The sequence below is a fragment of the Rutidosis leptorrhynchoides genome, chromosome 3 (genome assembly GCF_046630445.1).
Source record: "Rutidosis leptorrhynchoides isolate AG116_Rl617_1_P2 chromosome 3, CSIRO_AGI_Rlap_v1, whole genome shotgun sequence".
NCBI classification, from domain to species: domain Eukaryota; kingdom Viridiplantae; phylum Streptophyta; class Magnoliopsida; order Asterales; family Asteraceae; genus Rutidosis; species Rutidosis leptorrhynchoides.
In genome coordinates, this window is record NC_092335.1 from 238,958,248 (window position 1) to 238,975,980 (window position 17,733).

A 17,733-nucleotide genomic window follows, 5' to 3' on the forward strand; every position below is an offset into this window, starting at 1 on the left:
ACAAGTGATTGGCAGCCACATTCTCGGCTCCTTTTTTATTCTTAATTTCTATGTCAAACTCTTGCAAAAGTAGCACCCAACGAATCAGACGATGTTTCAACTCTTGCTTTTGAAAGAGATACTTTAACGCAGAGTGATCCGTTTAGACGGTCGTCTTTGAAAGTACAAGATAAGACCGAAACTTATCGAAAGTGAATACTACCGCAAGAAGCTCCTTCTCGATAGTGGTGTAGTTCAATTGGGCCCCATTTAGGGTTTTGCTTGCATAATATATCGGTTTAAAGTGTTGGTCAACTCTTTGACCAAGAACCGCACCTAGCGCAAAATCGCTCGCATCGTACATTAATTCAAAGTCTTTATCCCAATCGGGCGAAATAAGAATTGGTGGGTTAATGAGCTTTTCTTTCAACAAGTTAAATGGCTCAATGCATTCATCTTCAAACAAGAAAGGTTGGTCTTTTCTAACAACTTAGTCATAGGGCAGGTGATTTTTGAAAAATCTTTTATGAACCAACGATAAAATCCCGCGTGCCCAAGAAAACTTCGGATTGCTTTCACATCCGATGGTCTAGGTAAGTCTTTTATCACGCTAATTTTGGCTTTGTCTACCTCGATTCCTGCCCTAGAAATTTTATGACCCAACACTACCCCCTCGTTGACCATGAAGTGACATTTTTCCCAATTTAAAACTAAATTTGCATTTTCACTATGGGTCAACATTTTATCAAAGTTTTTAAGACATTGGTCAAAAGAGTCTTTGAACACTGAAAAGTCATCCATGAATACTTTCCATAGTATCCTTAACCATATTTGAAAAAATAGCAAGCATGCACCTTTGGAAAATCCTCGGGGCATTACATAGGCCAAAAGGCATTCTTCGATACGCGTATGTACCATAGGGACATGTAAAGGTTGTCTTTTTTTGGTCTTCGGAGTCTATTGGGATTTGGAAGTATCCCGAAAACCCGTCAAGAAAGTAATAGAACTCTCTCCCTGCTAGAGGTTCGATCATTTGATTAATGTAAGGGAGTGGGAAATGGTCTTTTCGTGTGGCATCGTTTAAACGTCTATAGTCAATGCATACCCGCAATCCTGTGATGGTTCGGGTTTGGACAAGCTCATGTTGATCATTTAAGATCACCGTGGTCCCACCCTTTTTGGGCACAACTTGGACGGGACTCACCCATTGCGAGTCGGATATTGGGTAGATAAGGCCCACGTTTAGTAATTTGATCACTTCCTTTTTCACAATCTCTTTCATGTTTGGGTTAAGTCTTCATTGTTTTTGGACAACCGGTTTAAAATTCTCTTCCATGAGAATTTTGTGCGTGCAATATGATGGATTGATCCCCGGAATGTCCGTGTTTTTGCATGCTATGGCCGAGTGATGGGACTTAAGTATTGAAACAAGTTGTGTCTTTTGGTCTTGGGTGAGTCTCAAAGAGATAATCACCGGAAGTTGGTTTGCTTCCTTAAGATAAGCATACTCAAGATGCTCGGGGAGCTCTTTAAGCTCAAGAGTAGGAGGTTCTTCCCATGAAGACTTGATTCGAAATCTATCTTCGTTGGGAATAGTCTCAAATGGTTCTTCCCGAGTAGTCTCACATTCAATTTCACTTTCATCAATATTAACGTTCATCAATTCCCTAAAGTCGGCCTCTAAATCCACAATGTCATTATCATAAATTTAGTTGAACCTGGTGGTATCAACCCCTAAAAGGTTTTCAAGCTCCTTATCTACACAAAAGTCAATGTGGTCAAGGGCATAACACTAATCATCATCGGTATTACTCGATTGCTTCATAGCTTCCCAGATGTTTATGGTAACACGCTCTTCACCAACTCCAATGTTGAGTTGATTGCATTGTACCAAGATGATAGTGTCGGCGGTCGTAAGAAATGGTCGTCCTAAGATGAGGGGGACTTGAAGATCCTCCTTCATCTCCATGATAACAAAATCAATCGAGAACACCAATGTGTCAATGCTAACCAAGATGTCCTCGGTGATACCAATAGTGGTGTGAAATGAATGATTAGCCAATCTTATCCTAATTCGGGTCGGTTTAAGAGGTCCAAGGCCGAGTTGCTCGTAAAGTGAATGGGGCATTAGGTTAATGCTTGCACCCAAATCGAAAAGTGCATTGAAAACTTCCGAGCCACCAAACTTACAAAGGAAAATGAATTTTCCCAGATCTCCTAACTTCTTAGGGATCCTTAGCCTTGATGCAAGAATCTTGTTGCATTCCTCTTCAATAAAGAAAGATGTTTCATCATGATATTTAGCCCTTTGAGATATTAGCTCCTTGATGAACCGACCGTAGTTTGGCATTCCTTTAAGCACTTCGGTGATTGGCAAATTGACCGAGACATTTTTCATCATATCTTGAAACTTTTTGTATTGAGCCGCCAACTTATCCTTCCTTAAAGCTTTTGGATATGACACCGGTCTTGTAGCCTTTAAAGGCTCATTACCCTTTTTCTTACCCGTTTCATCATTATCCGTACCCTCAGTTGAGTTCACCTTTTCTTTACCCTTCTCTTTACTAACCTCGATCTCCTCTTCTATAAAGCTCGGTAGTGGTTCTTGGGTGATAAAGGGTTGTGGATGGGGATCTTCAATCCCTTGGGTAGTTAGACCGCTTCTAGTGGTTATGGCATTGACATTTTCATTTGGATTTGGGTAGTTAGGGTTTTGGTTGATGCTTTCGATAGGAATCACTCTTGTGTTGTTGTTTTATCGGTTTTGGTTTGTTTGTCGGTTATTGTTGTAATTGTTGTTTGGGTTGACTTGTGTGTTGGATGGTAAGGTTCCTTGTGGTCTTTCGGTAACTTGGGTTGAAAGTCTTCCAACGGTGCTCTCAAGATTTTGAAATGAAGCTTGTTGGTGCTTCAATTGTTGCTTTAAGAACTCGTTCTCCTTTAACAAAAATGCTTCGGTTGTTTCCGACTTCTTAATATAATTTTGCATGATTTCTTCTAAACTCTTTAAAGGTTGGGATTGTTGAGTGTTTTGTTGAGGTTTTTGGTTGTAACCTTGGTTATTTTGAGGTTGGCTATAACCTTGGTTGTTTTGATAATTCAGATTGGGTTAGTTGTTGTAAGGTTGATTGTTGTAAGGTTGTTGGCTTTGGTATTGGAAGTTGTTGCTTAGGTTTTAGTTATAGTTGTTGTTGTAACTTTGGTTTCGGTGTTGGTTTTGGTTCGTAAATCCGGGTGGTGTATTGTTTTGATTATTGAACGATAATTGCTTTTGGTTAGGATTGTGGTAGCCTTGGTTTAATGTTCCACCTCTTTAATAGTTTTGATTACTCACATAGCTAACATGAGCATCCGAATTCATGGGAATGTCATCCAAGTCAACATGGTTGCATTGATTAATTTAGGGACAATTCTTGGTGAGATGTGGGCCTTCGCACCTTTGACAACCTACTTGCATTGCAACTACCGATTGTTGTAGCCTTTTCAACTCTTTTCCATACATTTGAAATTATTATTTAGGCTTGCAAGAGTGACTTGACCATTGTCACTCTCCACTTGGGCTACATTTTTCCTTGCTAAGTCTCATGGTGAAGGGTTCCATTCGTAAGTGTTGACCGACATATCCTCTAACATGGTTTTGGCCGTATTAGGTGACTTATACGTAAAAAATCCTCCCGAAGATGCATCAAGAGTTTGTCTTGTCAATGCATAAGTACCCCGGTAGAATGTGTTGATGTCTTCTTTCTTAGTGAAACCATGCGGTGGATAAGCTCTTAGCATTTACTTGAATTGTATCCATGCATCATACAAAGACTCATCATTCTGTTGAGTGAATCTATTAATCTCCATTCTAAGGCGCTCGGCTTTGATGGTGGGAAAAAGTGATTGATAAAAGCTTCAGTTAAATATTGAAAATTCCTAATAGAATCGGAAGGTAGGTTCCTTAACCACACTTTCGCATCACCTTGAAGAGTAAAGGGGAATGCCATTAACTTGAAGCGTCATTGGTAACATCCTTGTTCTTGTAGATGTCACAAATATCATTAAATTGTTTATATTCAAACGGATTTTCCTCGATCAACCCATGAAATAGCATATCCTTGATCATTGTGAAGAAGTTTCCCTCGATCTTTCAATTATCGGCCCCAATTGGTGGTTTTGTAATGGCGGGAGGCGCCAAGGTAGGTGCAACCAACCTAGCGTTCCACATCGGAGTGTCATTTGGATCATTTTGTTGCTCTTGATTGATTGGTATTTGGTTGATAAACAAAATGGCAAAACCTTAAAATATTTCCTTAAAACCCTTTCTTCTCTACCCTTATAAACCCCGTGCACGTGTCTCTCCGGATCAAAATATAGAGGTGTAACCTCTTGATCCTTTTGGGATATTGTTTTCATAGTACTTATCCTTCAATCACAACACAAACAAAAACGGTTTTCCAAATATAAAATAGAATATAAAAACAAGAAAAGTAACTTTTGTAAGGGTAAACCCATACAAAAGGATCGGACGATTAAAAGCTTAAACCAAATATCCCACTAGCTAACCGCTCCTCGGCAATGGCGCCAAGAAATTGTTGATGCGTGTGGAACAATACATCATTTACCCTCAAAATTTATACAAGATTCAAACACTACAAATAAGCACACACAACTAACGAGCAATTAGAACCCCGTTATTATAGCACTTTAATGTAAGTATTCGTTTCAAGTTCATCCCAAGAGAGTGGTGTAAGTAGAATAATTGAAACTATTAATTGTCCTAGGGTTTGTTTGATTGGGGGTTTTGATTGATTTTAATTAACAACTAAGACGTGCGCAAGTAAACAAACTTAAACTTAACAATTAAAACAAGTAACAAGTAACGAGTAACTAAATATTAAGAACTAATTCAATTAACTAAGTAGTGTTCACTTACTTAATTAAGTAGTGTTCACTTACTTAATCCTCTCTATGCTTGGATTGCCCCATTTTACCTAAATTGCTATCGCATTAGCTGTTGAACTATTCAAATGTTTAGCATTACTACCAAACCTTAATCAAATTACACTTTGCAAACTCACATAAACATTGCATTCTAAGATCAAGTTAAGCATGATTGGTCATTGAGATTATGCTTGGGCTGAAATCACTTAGAACCCTTTAACTATCAAAATCACTTAAGATAATCGAACACCACCATGTTGACTAAAGGCCAATTGAAAACCAACTTAAATCAAGAACACAATCACGTGAAATCCTTAATCTAGTTATCTAGATCATTATGTGTGTTGAAGCACAAATTGATTCACTTCTCAAATCACTAAGAGAGCTACTCAATCTATGTAATCAAAGTAAAGCCTAAAACAAATGCATAGCAATGGATCTATAGCTAACACAATAACACTTGTTCATTTATTTCATTCAATCAATTTTATCCAATTGATTTAGGGCAAATCCTTGCATTAAAGATTCATAGATAAGCAAACAAAATCAATTTAGCCAAGCATGGCAAAGATTACACTAATCATAAGCATTGAAACAAAAATAAACATCATATTGAGTTATTACAAGTATTTAATTCAAAATTAGAGAAATAAAGGTGGAGATTACAACCCAAATACAAAGAGAAAAAGATCTAGAGCTAAACTATAATGGAACTTGAGCTTGCTTCCTTTAATTCACCTTCAAACTCAAATAGATGATGAAATTAGGGTTTTGGAAGTGAAAATCGGACTTGGAATTGCAGCTCCCTTGAATATGACCTAATCTTTTTTCTTTTATAATGCTGAAAATTCTGGGCTGAACAGCGACAGGAGCGCCGCTTTTAGATGAGGAGCGGCGCTTTTGACTTTCTTCAGGAGCGCCACTTTTGTGACTAACTGTAGCACAAGAACGTCGCTTTTCTTTGAGGTGCGGTGCTTTTGTCCAATAGGAGCGGCACTCCTATATTAGGAGCGGCGCTTTTGGAGCTGATTTCTGCACTGCCATTTTCTTTGCCTCTTTTGATTAAGACTTAGTCAATTTTGTACCAGATCAAGCTTTTAGCCCAGAACCGACACTTTAGCGCAATTAAACAACTTTCGGCCCCAATGATTCTCAAAACCGAATGAAATAAGGGAGATATTGCGAGATAAAACATGTATAATTAGAGCAATATCAACAATCCTCTAAGAACTCAAAGTCTCAGAATCAACTATAACAAGCAATTCCTCGGCGATAGAAAGATTGAAGAAGCAAGAAGGGTTGTGTACACTCAATTGCCCGATCTTATGCATGCCTTTACCACGATCATGTGGGAGGAATTTCTCACCATTGATGGTCCTATCTATCCAACTCTTATTCGGGAATTCTATGCTAATTTCACCTTTGAGAATGGGCGAATCTTCTTTATTCTTCGTGACAAACCATACTCCCTCTCCCTTAGGGAATTTGGTGAAATAATGAAAGTTCCCTATGTAGATTGTGAATTCTACAGCAAACATCATGACATAATCAATCCTCCGAGCTTCCTCTCTGATGCAAATGTCGTGATTGATGGAGTCGAGTGATCAATTTCAATATCTATTGTAAAGCTGGAAATCATTCTAACATCCATGCCACTCAACTTGTGTTAATATGGTGTCTGGAAAACAAGGAACCCGTCAACATTGCTTTTCTCATGGCCTTAAGAATGAGTAATCTCATCACCGAAATAACTCGAGCTTTGCCGTATGAGATGCATCTCAACAAACTGTTCCAACACTTTGAAATTACTCATCCCGATTCTTATCTGCCCACTCTTTATGTTATCAAGGGGCAGGCAAAAGGAATCTCGAGAGCATCATCTTCAAAGAGGATTAGAACAGTTGAAGAAACAGGGACGAGTGAGTCAAGTAAAAGGGCGATTGAACTCTCAGATAGTGATGAAGAAGAAACAACCGACTCCATTTAAAAATTTAGACATCAATGGAAAGCTTGATCAAATTTACAGAAACCAGATCAAGAACAAGGAAAATCAGTCCAAAATGAAGAAGTTGTTGAAAGGAGTGCTAAAATGACTATCATGCGGGTCAAGTGGAAATGTTGATGTAGAGAGATTGAAGATAATGGTTGGTTTATGTCAAAGCATATTTTAATTTTTTGGCAATTTGTATTGACTTGATTTGAATATTGCTTTAAGATACAAGTTGCCATGAATGCAAGTTATAACACTTATGATTGAACATAAATCTGCTCCAAGAGCTAGGTTAATGTTGTGTGCATGATAGAGTGTTTAAGGACGTTTATAGCTTTGATCTCTGGTCCGGTTTACTATAAATAACCCTTATAGAGATGATGATCTAAAAAAGGGTGATCAAAGATACGTCCATCATTGATGGCAACTGCCGCAACAATGGCCACTAAAGGTGGTTTCATAGGGTTTATGTTCGGAGAACAAACCTGTTACCGTGAGATTGTTTTCTGGTTGCAATCAAATAGTCGAGTAATACAGAAAAACGTTAATGATGAGTGAAGGAGGTTAGGGTTGTATGTACAGTAAAACCCTAACCCTAAATTATCCCTTAATTCGTTTCTAGATCCTTCCCGAATAATAACCATAAATAACGGATTTATAGTTGGAAAAGGATCATGTTTAATTATGGATAAGATTGCATCAGATTGCTTCTGTGTGCACTAAGTAAAGACTATACGGCGCCTTCTAATCAGATGGTTTAGTTATTCAAGACGTGCATTTTGCACGTAATACACACGAGCATTATGTGCATAGGTACGCGTATCATTAAGTCCCCCCAGTTAAATATGATGTGCGATCACCATGGCGCATCATGTTAAACTCTTACTTAGGAACCTTAAAGCAAATGACCTTCGTAAAATATTTATTGATCTCACACAAAATATCTTGATTAAAATAAAAGTAACTCTTAAGTAACCAAATTATTTAACCAAGATTCACCATTATGCTGCATTAATTATTAGACAGCCGCTGTCAATCAAACGTCCGCTACTGACAGCGTTGGAAACAGCTGCAGTGCAGATAATCATGACAGGCTGTCAAATCACAGCTTGCGTAACCACCAGATTTTGCTAACCTGCACCATCCTAAAACGTAACCACACGTTATTCTTATCATCAACCGTTCATTCTTTTTGTCACTTGTTCAGATGGTGACACGTGTACGGTGTATCTTGAATCATTCGTTTTTGGAGCCCTAACCGTTCCCAGTATAAATAGGACCCAGTATTTTCCATTTAAGGTAAATGATTCAAATTAATTTCTTTTTCATCTTCACTCCCAAATCATCCGATCAAGTTACGGCTACCATACAATCAATCTCTCAGGTCAGTTTACTTTCCACCTTTAATCTCATGGCATCTTCTTTCACTAGCACCATCGTTGTTCACGTCCACTCAATTCCTTCAACCCTTGACCAAGAGTCCATTAAATGTATTAGCGAATGGCACCTACCAATCGTTAATTTTAACCCTACACTCCCTAAGTCGAATGAACGAGCCGACAAACAACCCCCAGACATGATCGCCGTGTACGATCAACCCCTCGAAGTTGGGAACATTCGCATTCCTCCAACTAATTTCTTCACGAGAGTCCTGTCTGCGTACAACATAGGGTTAGGTCAACTTAACCCCTACAGTGCCGCTCGTTTATCGTTATTTGAGATGTGGTGTAGGGCTAATAATCGTGAACCTTCTTTGGTAGTTTGTCAAAACATCTTTCGTTATCAAGTGAGTAAGCATGATTAGTATAGTTTCTCTAATCGAGTTTCATTCACTGCCGGACAAAAAAAAGGTCTACAAAACTCCTGGAAAGATTCCTTTTACATCGTTAACCACAATTTTGTCCCTCATGAGTTTGCCAACATTCTTCAATGGCACACTGGTTCGAACATTACCTTGAATAGACCCCCTCCCATTGACCCGGCTGAGCAAGAATTTTTCAACCCGTGCGCTGGCAAAAAGCTTAGTCTTCGCATTTATCCAAATGAAGTTTTGTTTCTTACCTATGTTTCATCATATTGGTCGTATGTTGGCACCAATCTTGTCATCATTCTTAAGGGAAAGGGTACATTCCTTATTTGCCTAAATCACTCAATTAATGATTTACTTTAGTGCATGCTAACCTTTGTGCACTACTTTTTCAGTGATGAATGCTCGCGATATCCTTATGGAATACGATTTTAAGGGTTACACCATCAAGAAAGAAACTGTTGAAAAGGGCGCTAGCATGAAAGATGCTGAAGCCATGAATAGTGATGAGGTAGCAGATGAAGCTACTTCGAAGTGCCAATCATCTGTGCGCCTCAATCCTCCCTCTAAGAAGATCAAAGCTGCGAGTTCGTCTGAAGGTATAATACAACTTAATTAATTTATTTTTCTAAAGTTTATACCCCTATTTTGTGCATATCTTATTGTAGTATTTGGTTGCCAGTTGTTCATATTGATGAAGATGTGGAGCCTCCAATTTCTGCTGCTACTCTGTCTATTGCACGTGCACCCCCTGTATTCTCTGCTCCCCTAACTGTTAATGTTCAGCCAATCATGCTGGTTCCTCTTTCCATTATTACTCCATCCTCCTCTACCCCTGCTGCCATCCGAGCCAGCGCCACCCCTTCCACTCGGGTGCCAATTATGAACGACAATCGATATGTGAACATCCAAGCGGATAACTTGTCTACAATGTTAAATGTTTCTAAGCGCACCATGCTCGAGAAAAATCTCTACACGCAGGGGTGCGTTCCTGCTGTCATAAGGCAAGAGTTGGAGAAGATGATACCAGACCAAAAGATGAACTTTGACACGCAGTTGTCATTCTTGACATGGGCGAGGGATAGTGACAGGTTGAGTACCAAGCGCAGTCATCGTGCTAATCTATACTTATCTGGGCAGCTACAGAAAAGAGTGCAGCTTCTTGAAATGCAGTTGAAAGTGGCCAATGACGCCCTGAAAACAGCTGAGGCCACCGTTGAGTCTTTGAAGAAAGAAAAAGTTGAGTTGCTATCTTCGTAGGTTGATTACGAGGACAAAAACAGGGTACTGAGGGAGGAGCTTGTTGTTGCTACCTCTAATCTTGATTTGTTAACTTTTGAGAAGAATGATCTCGCTACCCATGTTAGCGAAGCTGCTGCGAGTCATGACGTCATGTGATGGAATTTTGCAGATCTACGTGCCACGCTTTCAACCATCGCTACCCATGCACTTGGCGCTTCTATTGTAACCGAGCTTTATACATAAGCTCTTAAACCTACCAAGGCGCTCGAACGGGTGCGGTTCTGGGATTTAATCTCAAAAAATATTGAAGTCCCTCATGTTATTCCTCAAATCATCGTTGATCAGCTTGAAGATAATGCTTATGAAAGAGTTCTTGAGTCCAGCAAAGCACTCGAAACTATTTGCATTCAAACCCATATGGATGTCATTTCTGATCCTGCAAGCACTTCGTGTCATTTCTGTGTGCCAGTTCAACTTTTGTGCCTCAAGCACTTCTTTTGTAATAGTGTAATGTAGTCAATGATATGCATTGCATCTTTTGTTTGAATAAGTAAAGTAATTCAATATCTTTTCTTATTATATTGTTCGCATCACTAGGCGTATTAAGTTCTTAAAACTTAAATTGTTATTTGCATACAAACCAATGTATAGTCATTTATACTTTAAATTTAATAATGCTAAACGACGCCATACTATTGTGCACACAGTCGAAGCTTTTTATTGCATTACTAAGTAAAATATCCAGAGTCTTCTAAGTGAATCAATAGTTAGGTTAGTGGGCAAGCAACCACAATGCTTGCCATTTATAGTCATGACTTGCCGTCTTCTAGTCCGCGAGAGTGTGTTGGTGGAGGAAAACCAATGTCTGTTACCCACCCTAAAATCTAGCCTTGTAACCAAACAGGCTTCTACCACACTGGAGCTACAGATCATCCCTCAAGGAGGCAAGATGCACGTAATTGCCATCATATTGTGCGTCGAAATGTAATCAAACACTTCTATTCAAAAAATTAAATTTATTCATTACAAAATAAATCAAATTCTCAAGTCATATCCAAATGACAACTTATTGCAACCATGAAAGAAATACGAGTTGTCTTACAAGTAAATAAAGCAACATTTTAAGTAAACTAAAAAATGCAAGTGCTTAAAAGGTGGGATGATCAATCCCTGGTGCTGCAGCCTGGTAATTATATGTAACATCTTTTCAAATTGGTTGCATGCCAAGTACGAGGTACTCGTTCTCCATTTATTCCTACAAGCATATAAGATCCCGTTGCACTTATGACAATAACTTCATAAGGGCCTTCCCAGTTGGGCCCCAACTTCCCAGTATTTTCTACTCGACTTGCCTCTTTGTTGCGCCATACATAATCCCCAGTTCTGAACGACATAAGCTTGACACGCTTATCGTAATACTTAGAGATTTTTTGCTTGTTGGCAGCTTCGCGTATGGTAGCTATTTCTCTGCGCTCTTCTTGCATGTCTATGTTAGTGCGCAAGCCTTCATCATTACTTGACTCATTGAAGCTACGTATACGCTTCGTTGGAACCATTAATTCGACGGGGATTATATCTTCCATCCCATAAACCAAGTTTAACGGTGTTTCTCCTATGCTATTTTTATGAGTAGTGCGATGCACCCACAAAACACTCGAAAGCTAATAAACCCACTCATTTTCATACAAGCCCACGCACACCTTTATTCCCCTTACGTTATCTCGGTTTGTTCTTCACATTGTCCGTTGGCCTGAGGGTAGGAGACCGAAGTAAATGACTGCTTGATATTCAGTTCTTGACACCAGCTCCTGAAAGGCTCCCCTTCAAAGAGAGTACCGTTGTCGCTGAAAATTTCATTGGGGATACCAAACCTGCACACAATATCTTCCCAAAAGAAGTTACGAATGCGCCTGCTAGTGATTGTTGACAATTCCTTTGCCTCCACCCACTTGGTGAAATAATCAATTGCTACCACCAAGAATTTTATTCCTCTTGAGCACGCAGTGATGGGGCCGAAAATGTCGATGGCCCATTTGCTGAATGGCCATGCTGCCGTTATTGGTATCATAGGATGCCGCGGTGCTCGACTTATCGGCGTATGTTGTTGACATGATTGGCATGTCCTTACAGTTTCCGGTGCATCGCTGTGAATGGTGGGCCAGTAACACCCTATACGCATCACTTTTGCAGTGATAGTTCTGTATCCTGAGTGTAAGGCGCAAGAACCCTCGTGACTTCTTGAAGCACCTCTTTAGCCTGATTAGGTCCAATGCACAATAGGCTTGGCCCTAGATAAGACTTCCTATATAAGACACCTTCGATTAACGCGTACATTGGGGCTTTCATGCTAATATTTCGCACTTCTTTTTCGTTTTCTGGAAGTTCGCCCTTAGTTATAAATTTCACTAATGGTGTCATCCAATTTGGGTTTTTCTCCTCTATGGGCTCAACACTTGATTTCTCATTAATAGATTTTTATGTTAACACTTCAACCCACACGTTTTTGTGAAGATGATCGAAGTCTAGGGCGGCCAACTTGCTCAGCGCGTATGCCTTCTTGTTTTGTCCCCTGGGTACCTGCGTTAACCTAAAAACATTGAATTCATTTGCCAATTCATGCACCATCTTCATGTATCGCTGCATAGAGGCTTCATGTGCCCCAAACGATCCATTGACCTGGTTAGCGACCAACTGTGAGTCCACGTACGCGTCCAAGTGCTTTATTCCAAGTTGTTTTTTTTTGATAAAGTACTTATTCCAAGTTGTTGCACTATGTGCTTCCCAGATAGTAATGCTTCATACTCAAATTCATTGTTGGTCACAGCAAATGTGAATCGGAGTGCACAAGTATGCTCCTCTCCATCAGGACTTGTGAGGACCATTCCAGCGCCTACCCCTTCGAGTCGACAAGCTCCATCTATATATAATTCCCAGACCTAATTTTTGTCACAACCAATTGTAGTGCTTTCCGCGAGTGCCTCTACTTCTCCTATTATTTCAGCCAAGTAATCTGCAAGTATCTTGACTATTATCGCCATACGTGGGGAGTAATTGATTTCATGCTCTCCCAATTCGATAGCCAACTTAGCCAATCTACCCGAAACTTTGGGCTTGTATAAAACCTATCATCAAATGTAATCATCAAATCACAATTAATTCAAGCGCGTATTTGGCGTCTTACAAGATTGTGTAAATAAGAGATTGGGATGCGCGTGCCGTGACTTATACCTGTCTTATTGGTTGGCTAGTTAACACTACTAGTGGGTGCACCTGTAAGTACCTTCGCAGCCGACGAGCTGTGTGTACTAGCGCATACATGAGTTTTTCAATAGGTGGATAGTTAACTTCGCTTCCGCTAAGTACTTTGCAGACAAAACACACAGGCATTTGTACCTGCGCCAAAATAGTGGGAAATACACAATAAACATTACATTCAGTACCTATTTCAAGTCCCAACATGAGACATACCTGCCCCCTATTTGCGACGACAACGGAACTGATGGCCTCCTTTGAATTCGTAAGATATAGCATAAACGTCTCTCCCGCTATAGGTGCAGTCAAAGTAGGCAGCTCCCTTAGGAGCGTCTTCATCTAGACGAAAGCTTTTTCAGCTTCCTCAGTCCACCTAAAGTCCGACTTTTTCAATGAATTTTTGAGAGTCTGGAAAAATGGTAATGACCGCTCTGCGGCTTTTGACAGGAATCTTGTTAGAGCTGCCAACTTACCTCTCAAACTTTGAACTTCTTTCCTTTATTTTAGGGAGTTCATTCTTTCTAGAGCTTCGATTTTCTTGGGATTAGCCTTGATTCCTATTGGCATAACTATTTTCCCTAAGAACTTGCCTTCTTCTTCCCCAAAACTACATTTTGTAGGATTAAACTTCATATTGATTTTTCGCAGAGAGCTGAACGTCTCCAGGATATCGGCCAACAGTTGTACCTCTGTATTGCTTTTGATGACCAAATCATCTACGTAAGCCTCAAGATTTCTACCGATTTGATCCTTAAATGCCAAATCCATTACCCTCTAGTATGTTGCCCCCGCATTTTTCAACCCGAAGGGCATTTTCGTATAGCAATAAATACCCTGATCTGTGTGGAATCTAATTTTGTCCTCATCCACTTCTGCCATCTGAATATGGTGATACCTCTTATACGCATCCAAAAAACATTTGAACCTGAAACCAGAAAGAGATTCAACTTTCTAGTCAATCTCAGGAAAAGGATAGTTATCCTTAGGGCATACCTTATTAATATAGTTAAAATCGTTGCACATGCACCATGAGCCATCTCCTTTTTTAACCCAAATAGGATTTGCGACCCAAGTTTGATACCATACCTCCCTAAGAATGTTCGCATAAATCAACTTATAAACCTCCAACCTTAACCACTCACTTCTTTCGGGTGCATTATGCATTTCTTCTGGCATACTTGAGTTAGGTTTGAATTTGCATTCAACTTATGCTCAGCTATATTACGTGGAACCCATGTCATATCGTCCTCGCACCATGCAAATATATCTATATTAGCTACCAGTATGTCACACAACTGGACCTTGATTTTATCTGAGAGATTTCCCCCAACCTTAATACGCTTGTCAGCATACTTTGAATTAACAAAGATAGAACTACTTCGTATATGTTCATCAATCGTGGGCAATGGTTTAGGTGGAGTAACTGAGGCGCATAGCGCTCTTCCAGACTCTGTCTGGATGGTGGCAATACCTTTCCTTGTAGGAAACTTGATCAAGCCGTGAACAGTGGAGGATACCGCGCCAAATTTTTGCAAAGTTACTCGCCCAAGAAGTGCATTGTAACATGAATAAGAGCGTACGACACAGAATTCAACAGGTATAGCTCGTGTACGGGTTGAGTCATCATCATCAACCAGTTCTAGTTCAAGTTCGATGCACCCTAAAGGCCATGCTGATTCTCCGAAAAACCCCCGACAAAACAGTTGTGGGCGCACGCATCTTGGAATTGATTGTCGCTGGGAGTTGCCTGAAGCAGTTCTCGTACATCACATCAACATCACTACCTGTATCGATGTTTAATCATCTCACATTGTACCCGCAATCAGTGATGCGACCTTTAATGATTATAGGAGCATGTGAAGGATTAATTGTTTGCATCAGAGGGAGGGTGATAGCTTCCGCTTCCCACTCCTCCAATCGCTCAGCCTTACACCTCTGACCAGAATGCCATGCATGCACAATGTTTATAGTTTTATCAGAATTTTTATCGTTGCTTTTCTTTTGGTTCGGCGCAGCTTTCTCTGACTGGTTGTTCTGCGACACAGCTCCTTGCTTTTTTACTGGTTTTAGGTGATATAGCTCACCCTTCCTTAGACATTCGATCACCTTTTCAATAAAGGAATTGCAACGATCGATTTTGTGTCCATGATCGTCATGAAATTCACAAAATTTCTACTTGTCTCTCCTAGCATAGTCTGACATTTTGGCAGGAGTCACGAATGTCAAACAGATCGGTTCGGTTTACTCAATTCGTGCATGATCACAAAATTCTGACTTGGGAAGTGACCCTTCCCTTGATCAGAGTTGCTTGACTTTTAAAACTTGTTATTGTATTTTGATGACACAGAACCCTGGCTATAATTGTCACCCTTGCGCTTTGATCCCCTTATTTGTCCACGATAAGAATCTTCATCCTTGTTACTCCTGCTATCGAAATTTTTACCACTATTTCGAGTAGTATCTTCTCTAGCATGCATATGCTCGTGCGCTTCTTTGATGGCTTCTGCTAGGTTATCGGGGACCTTCATGTGCAGGCGTTGCCACAGGGCGAGGTGTTGATCTTTAAACAACCCGTGTAAAAAACGGAAACTTTTTGGCTTTCCGGAAGTCCAACCATTTTTGCGACCTCCTTGGTATATCGATCTATGAACTGCCCAAGGGACTCTCTTACCCCCTGTCTGATGTCATCACACTCGACATGCGTCCTTTTTCGGGCACGCATGTTGTGGAAGTTTAACAAGAATCGTGCTCGAAGATCATTATAGGAAGTAACGAGCGGTAGTGGCAATTTGCTAAACCACTCCCTCGCAACTCCTTGTAGCAAAGCTTGAAATTCAAGACACTTGGTTTCGTCATTCCAATCCTGAGCGCGCGCAGTTCCTTCATACCTTTATAAGAAATCATCCGGATCTGTCGTGCCATCGTACCATCCTATAGTCAAAGGAATGATAGGAGGAGATTCGAGCACATAGTTAGCAATATTGGGCGCAAACATTTCATTAGCTGGCGCAACTTGCATGAAAAGTTTTACCTTGCGTCCCATTATCCCTGCATAGAAGTTATCTAACATTTCTTCGCCTTTGTCGGGCACTGTGAATGCCTGTGAATATTTATCTGGAGCAGCTTGGGCTAGTATGGCGAGTAAATCTTCCTGAATTTTTTCTTGCTTTCCCCCGCGGAGTCGGTAGTGCGTCCTGAGGGCGTACTTGGTGAAAGCAAAGATGATAACCTGGGAATAGGCGAAGACATGGCTTTCTTCATATATTGTCTAAGGGAGTGTGATCATTAGTTGGACAACCAACATCGATGTTCTTCCCCGCTAAATACTCGCATGCGCTCGCGTGTGTCATTGTTCGCCTGGTATGAACCGTTGACTTTGGCGTAGAGTATATAGGAAAGGACCCCACTGTAGTAATAGGGGTTTCTTCCTCATAATCATCGTCCTCGTCATCTTCGTCGCCCGATGCCCAATACTCATCATTTTTTCGCGACGTAAACGGATGAGACACCGGAGGAACAATAGTTGATGATGTTGTTGATTTCTCGGGAAGCTTTACTGCTCCGGTGTTCGGAGTTTTGCTTGTGACAGGAGTTGATATTGCTCTAATTATACATGTTTTATCTCATAATATCTCCCTCATTTCATTGGGCCCAAAAGTTGTTTAATTGTGCTAAAGTGTCGGTTCTAGGCTAAAAGCTTGATTTGGTGCAAAATTGACCAAGTCTTAATGAAAAGAGGCAAAGAAAATGGCAAGTGCAGAAATCAGCTCCAAAAGCGCCGCTCCTAATAGAAGAGCGCCACTCCTATTGGATAAAAGCACCGCACCTCACAGAAAAGCGACGTTCTTGTATATGTTTTGGCACCATTTTCCACCAGTAGCCAAAAGCGCCATTCCATATTACCAAAAGCGGCGCTCCTAAAGAAAGCCAAAAACGCAGCTCCTCATCCAAAAGCGGCGATCCTATCATTGTTCAGCCCAGAATTTTCAGCACTATAAAAGGAAAGAGATTAGGTCATTTTTAGTAGAGCTGCAATTCCAAGTCCGATTTTCACTTCCAAAACCCTAATTTCATCATCTATTGGAGTTTGAAAGTGAATTGAAGGAAGCAAGCTCAAGTTCCATTATAGTTTAGCTCTAGATCTTCTTCTCTTTGTATTTGGGTTGTAATCTCCACCTTTATTTCTCTAGTTTTGAATTAAATACTTGTAATAACTCAATATGATGCTTATTTGTGTTTCAATGCTTATGATTAGTGTAATCTTAGCCATGCTTGGCTAAATTGATTGTGTTTGCTTATCTATGAATCTTTAATGCAAGGATTTGTGCTAAATCAATTGGATGAAGTTGTTTGAATGAAATACATGAATAAGTGTTATTATGTTAGCTATAGATCAATTGCTATATATTTGTTTTAGGCTTTACTTTGATTACATAGATTAAGTAGCTCTCTTAGTGATTTGAGAAGTGAATCAATTTGTGCTTCAACACTTATAGTGATCTAAACAACTAGATTAAGGATTTCAAGTGATTGTGTT

General features: G+C 40.0%; 2 protein-coding genes and 1 non-coding gene across 3 annotated transcripts; 1 reads left to right on the plus strand and 2 right to left on the minus strand.

Annotated features, from left to right (window-relative positions):
* Positions 1-1,276: 1,276 nt before the first annotated feature.
* On the minus strand, positions 1,277-3,828 carry LOC139900894 (uncharacterized). Its single transcript, XM_071883644.1, has 3 exons — positions 3,764-3,828; positions 1,792-2,702; positions 1,277-1,659 (listed from the first exon to the last, which is right to left on the minus strand). The coding sequence occupies exons 1-3, from the start codon at positions 3,826-3,828 to the stop codon at positions 1,277-1,279; spliced, it is 1,359 nt and encodes a 452-aa protein (XP_071739745.1).
* On the plus strand, positions 3,731-3,837 carry LOC139903046 (small nucleolar RNA R71). The gene has a single exon (XR_011777894.1). It is a non-coding gene; the product is annotated as a small nucleolar RNA R71 (small nucleolar RNA).
* Positions 3,838-11,134: 7,297 nt separating this feature from the next.
* Positions 11,135-12,012, minus strand: LOC139900895 (uncharacterized). The gene is made up of 2 exons (XM_071883645.1): positions 11,710-12,012; positions 11,135-11,605 (listed from the first exon to the last, which is right to left on the minus strand). Exons 1-2 carry the CDS (start codon positions 12,010-12,012, stop codon positions 11,135-11,137), a joined length of 774 nt encoding a protein of 257 aa, XP_071739746.1.
* Positions 12,013-17,733: the final 5,721 nt, after the last annotated feature.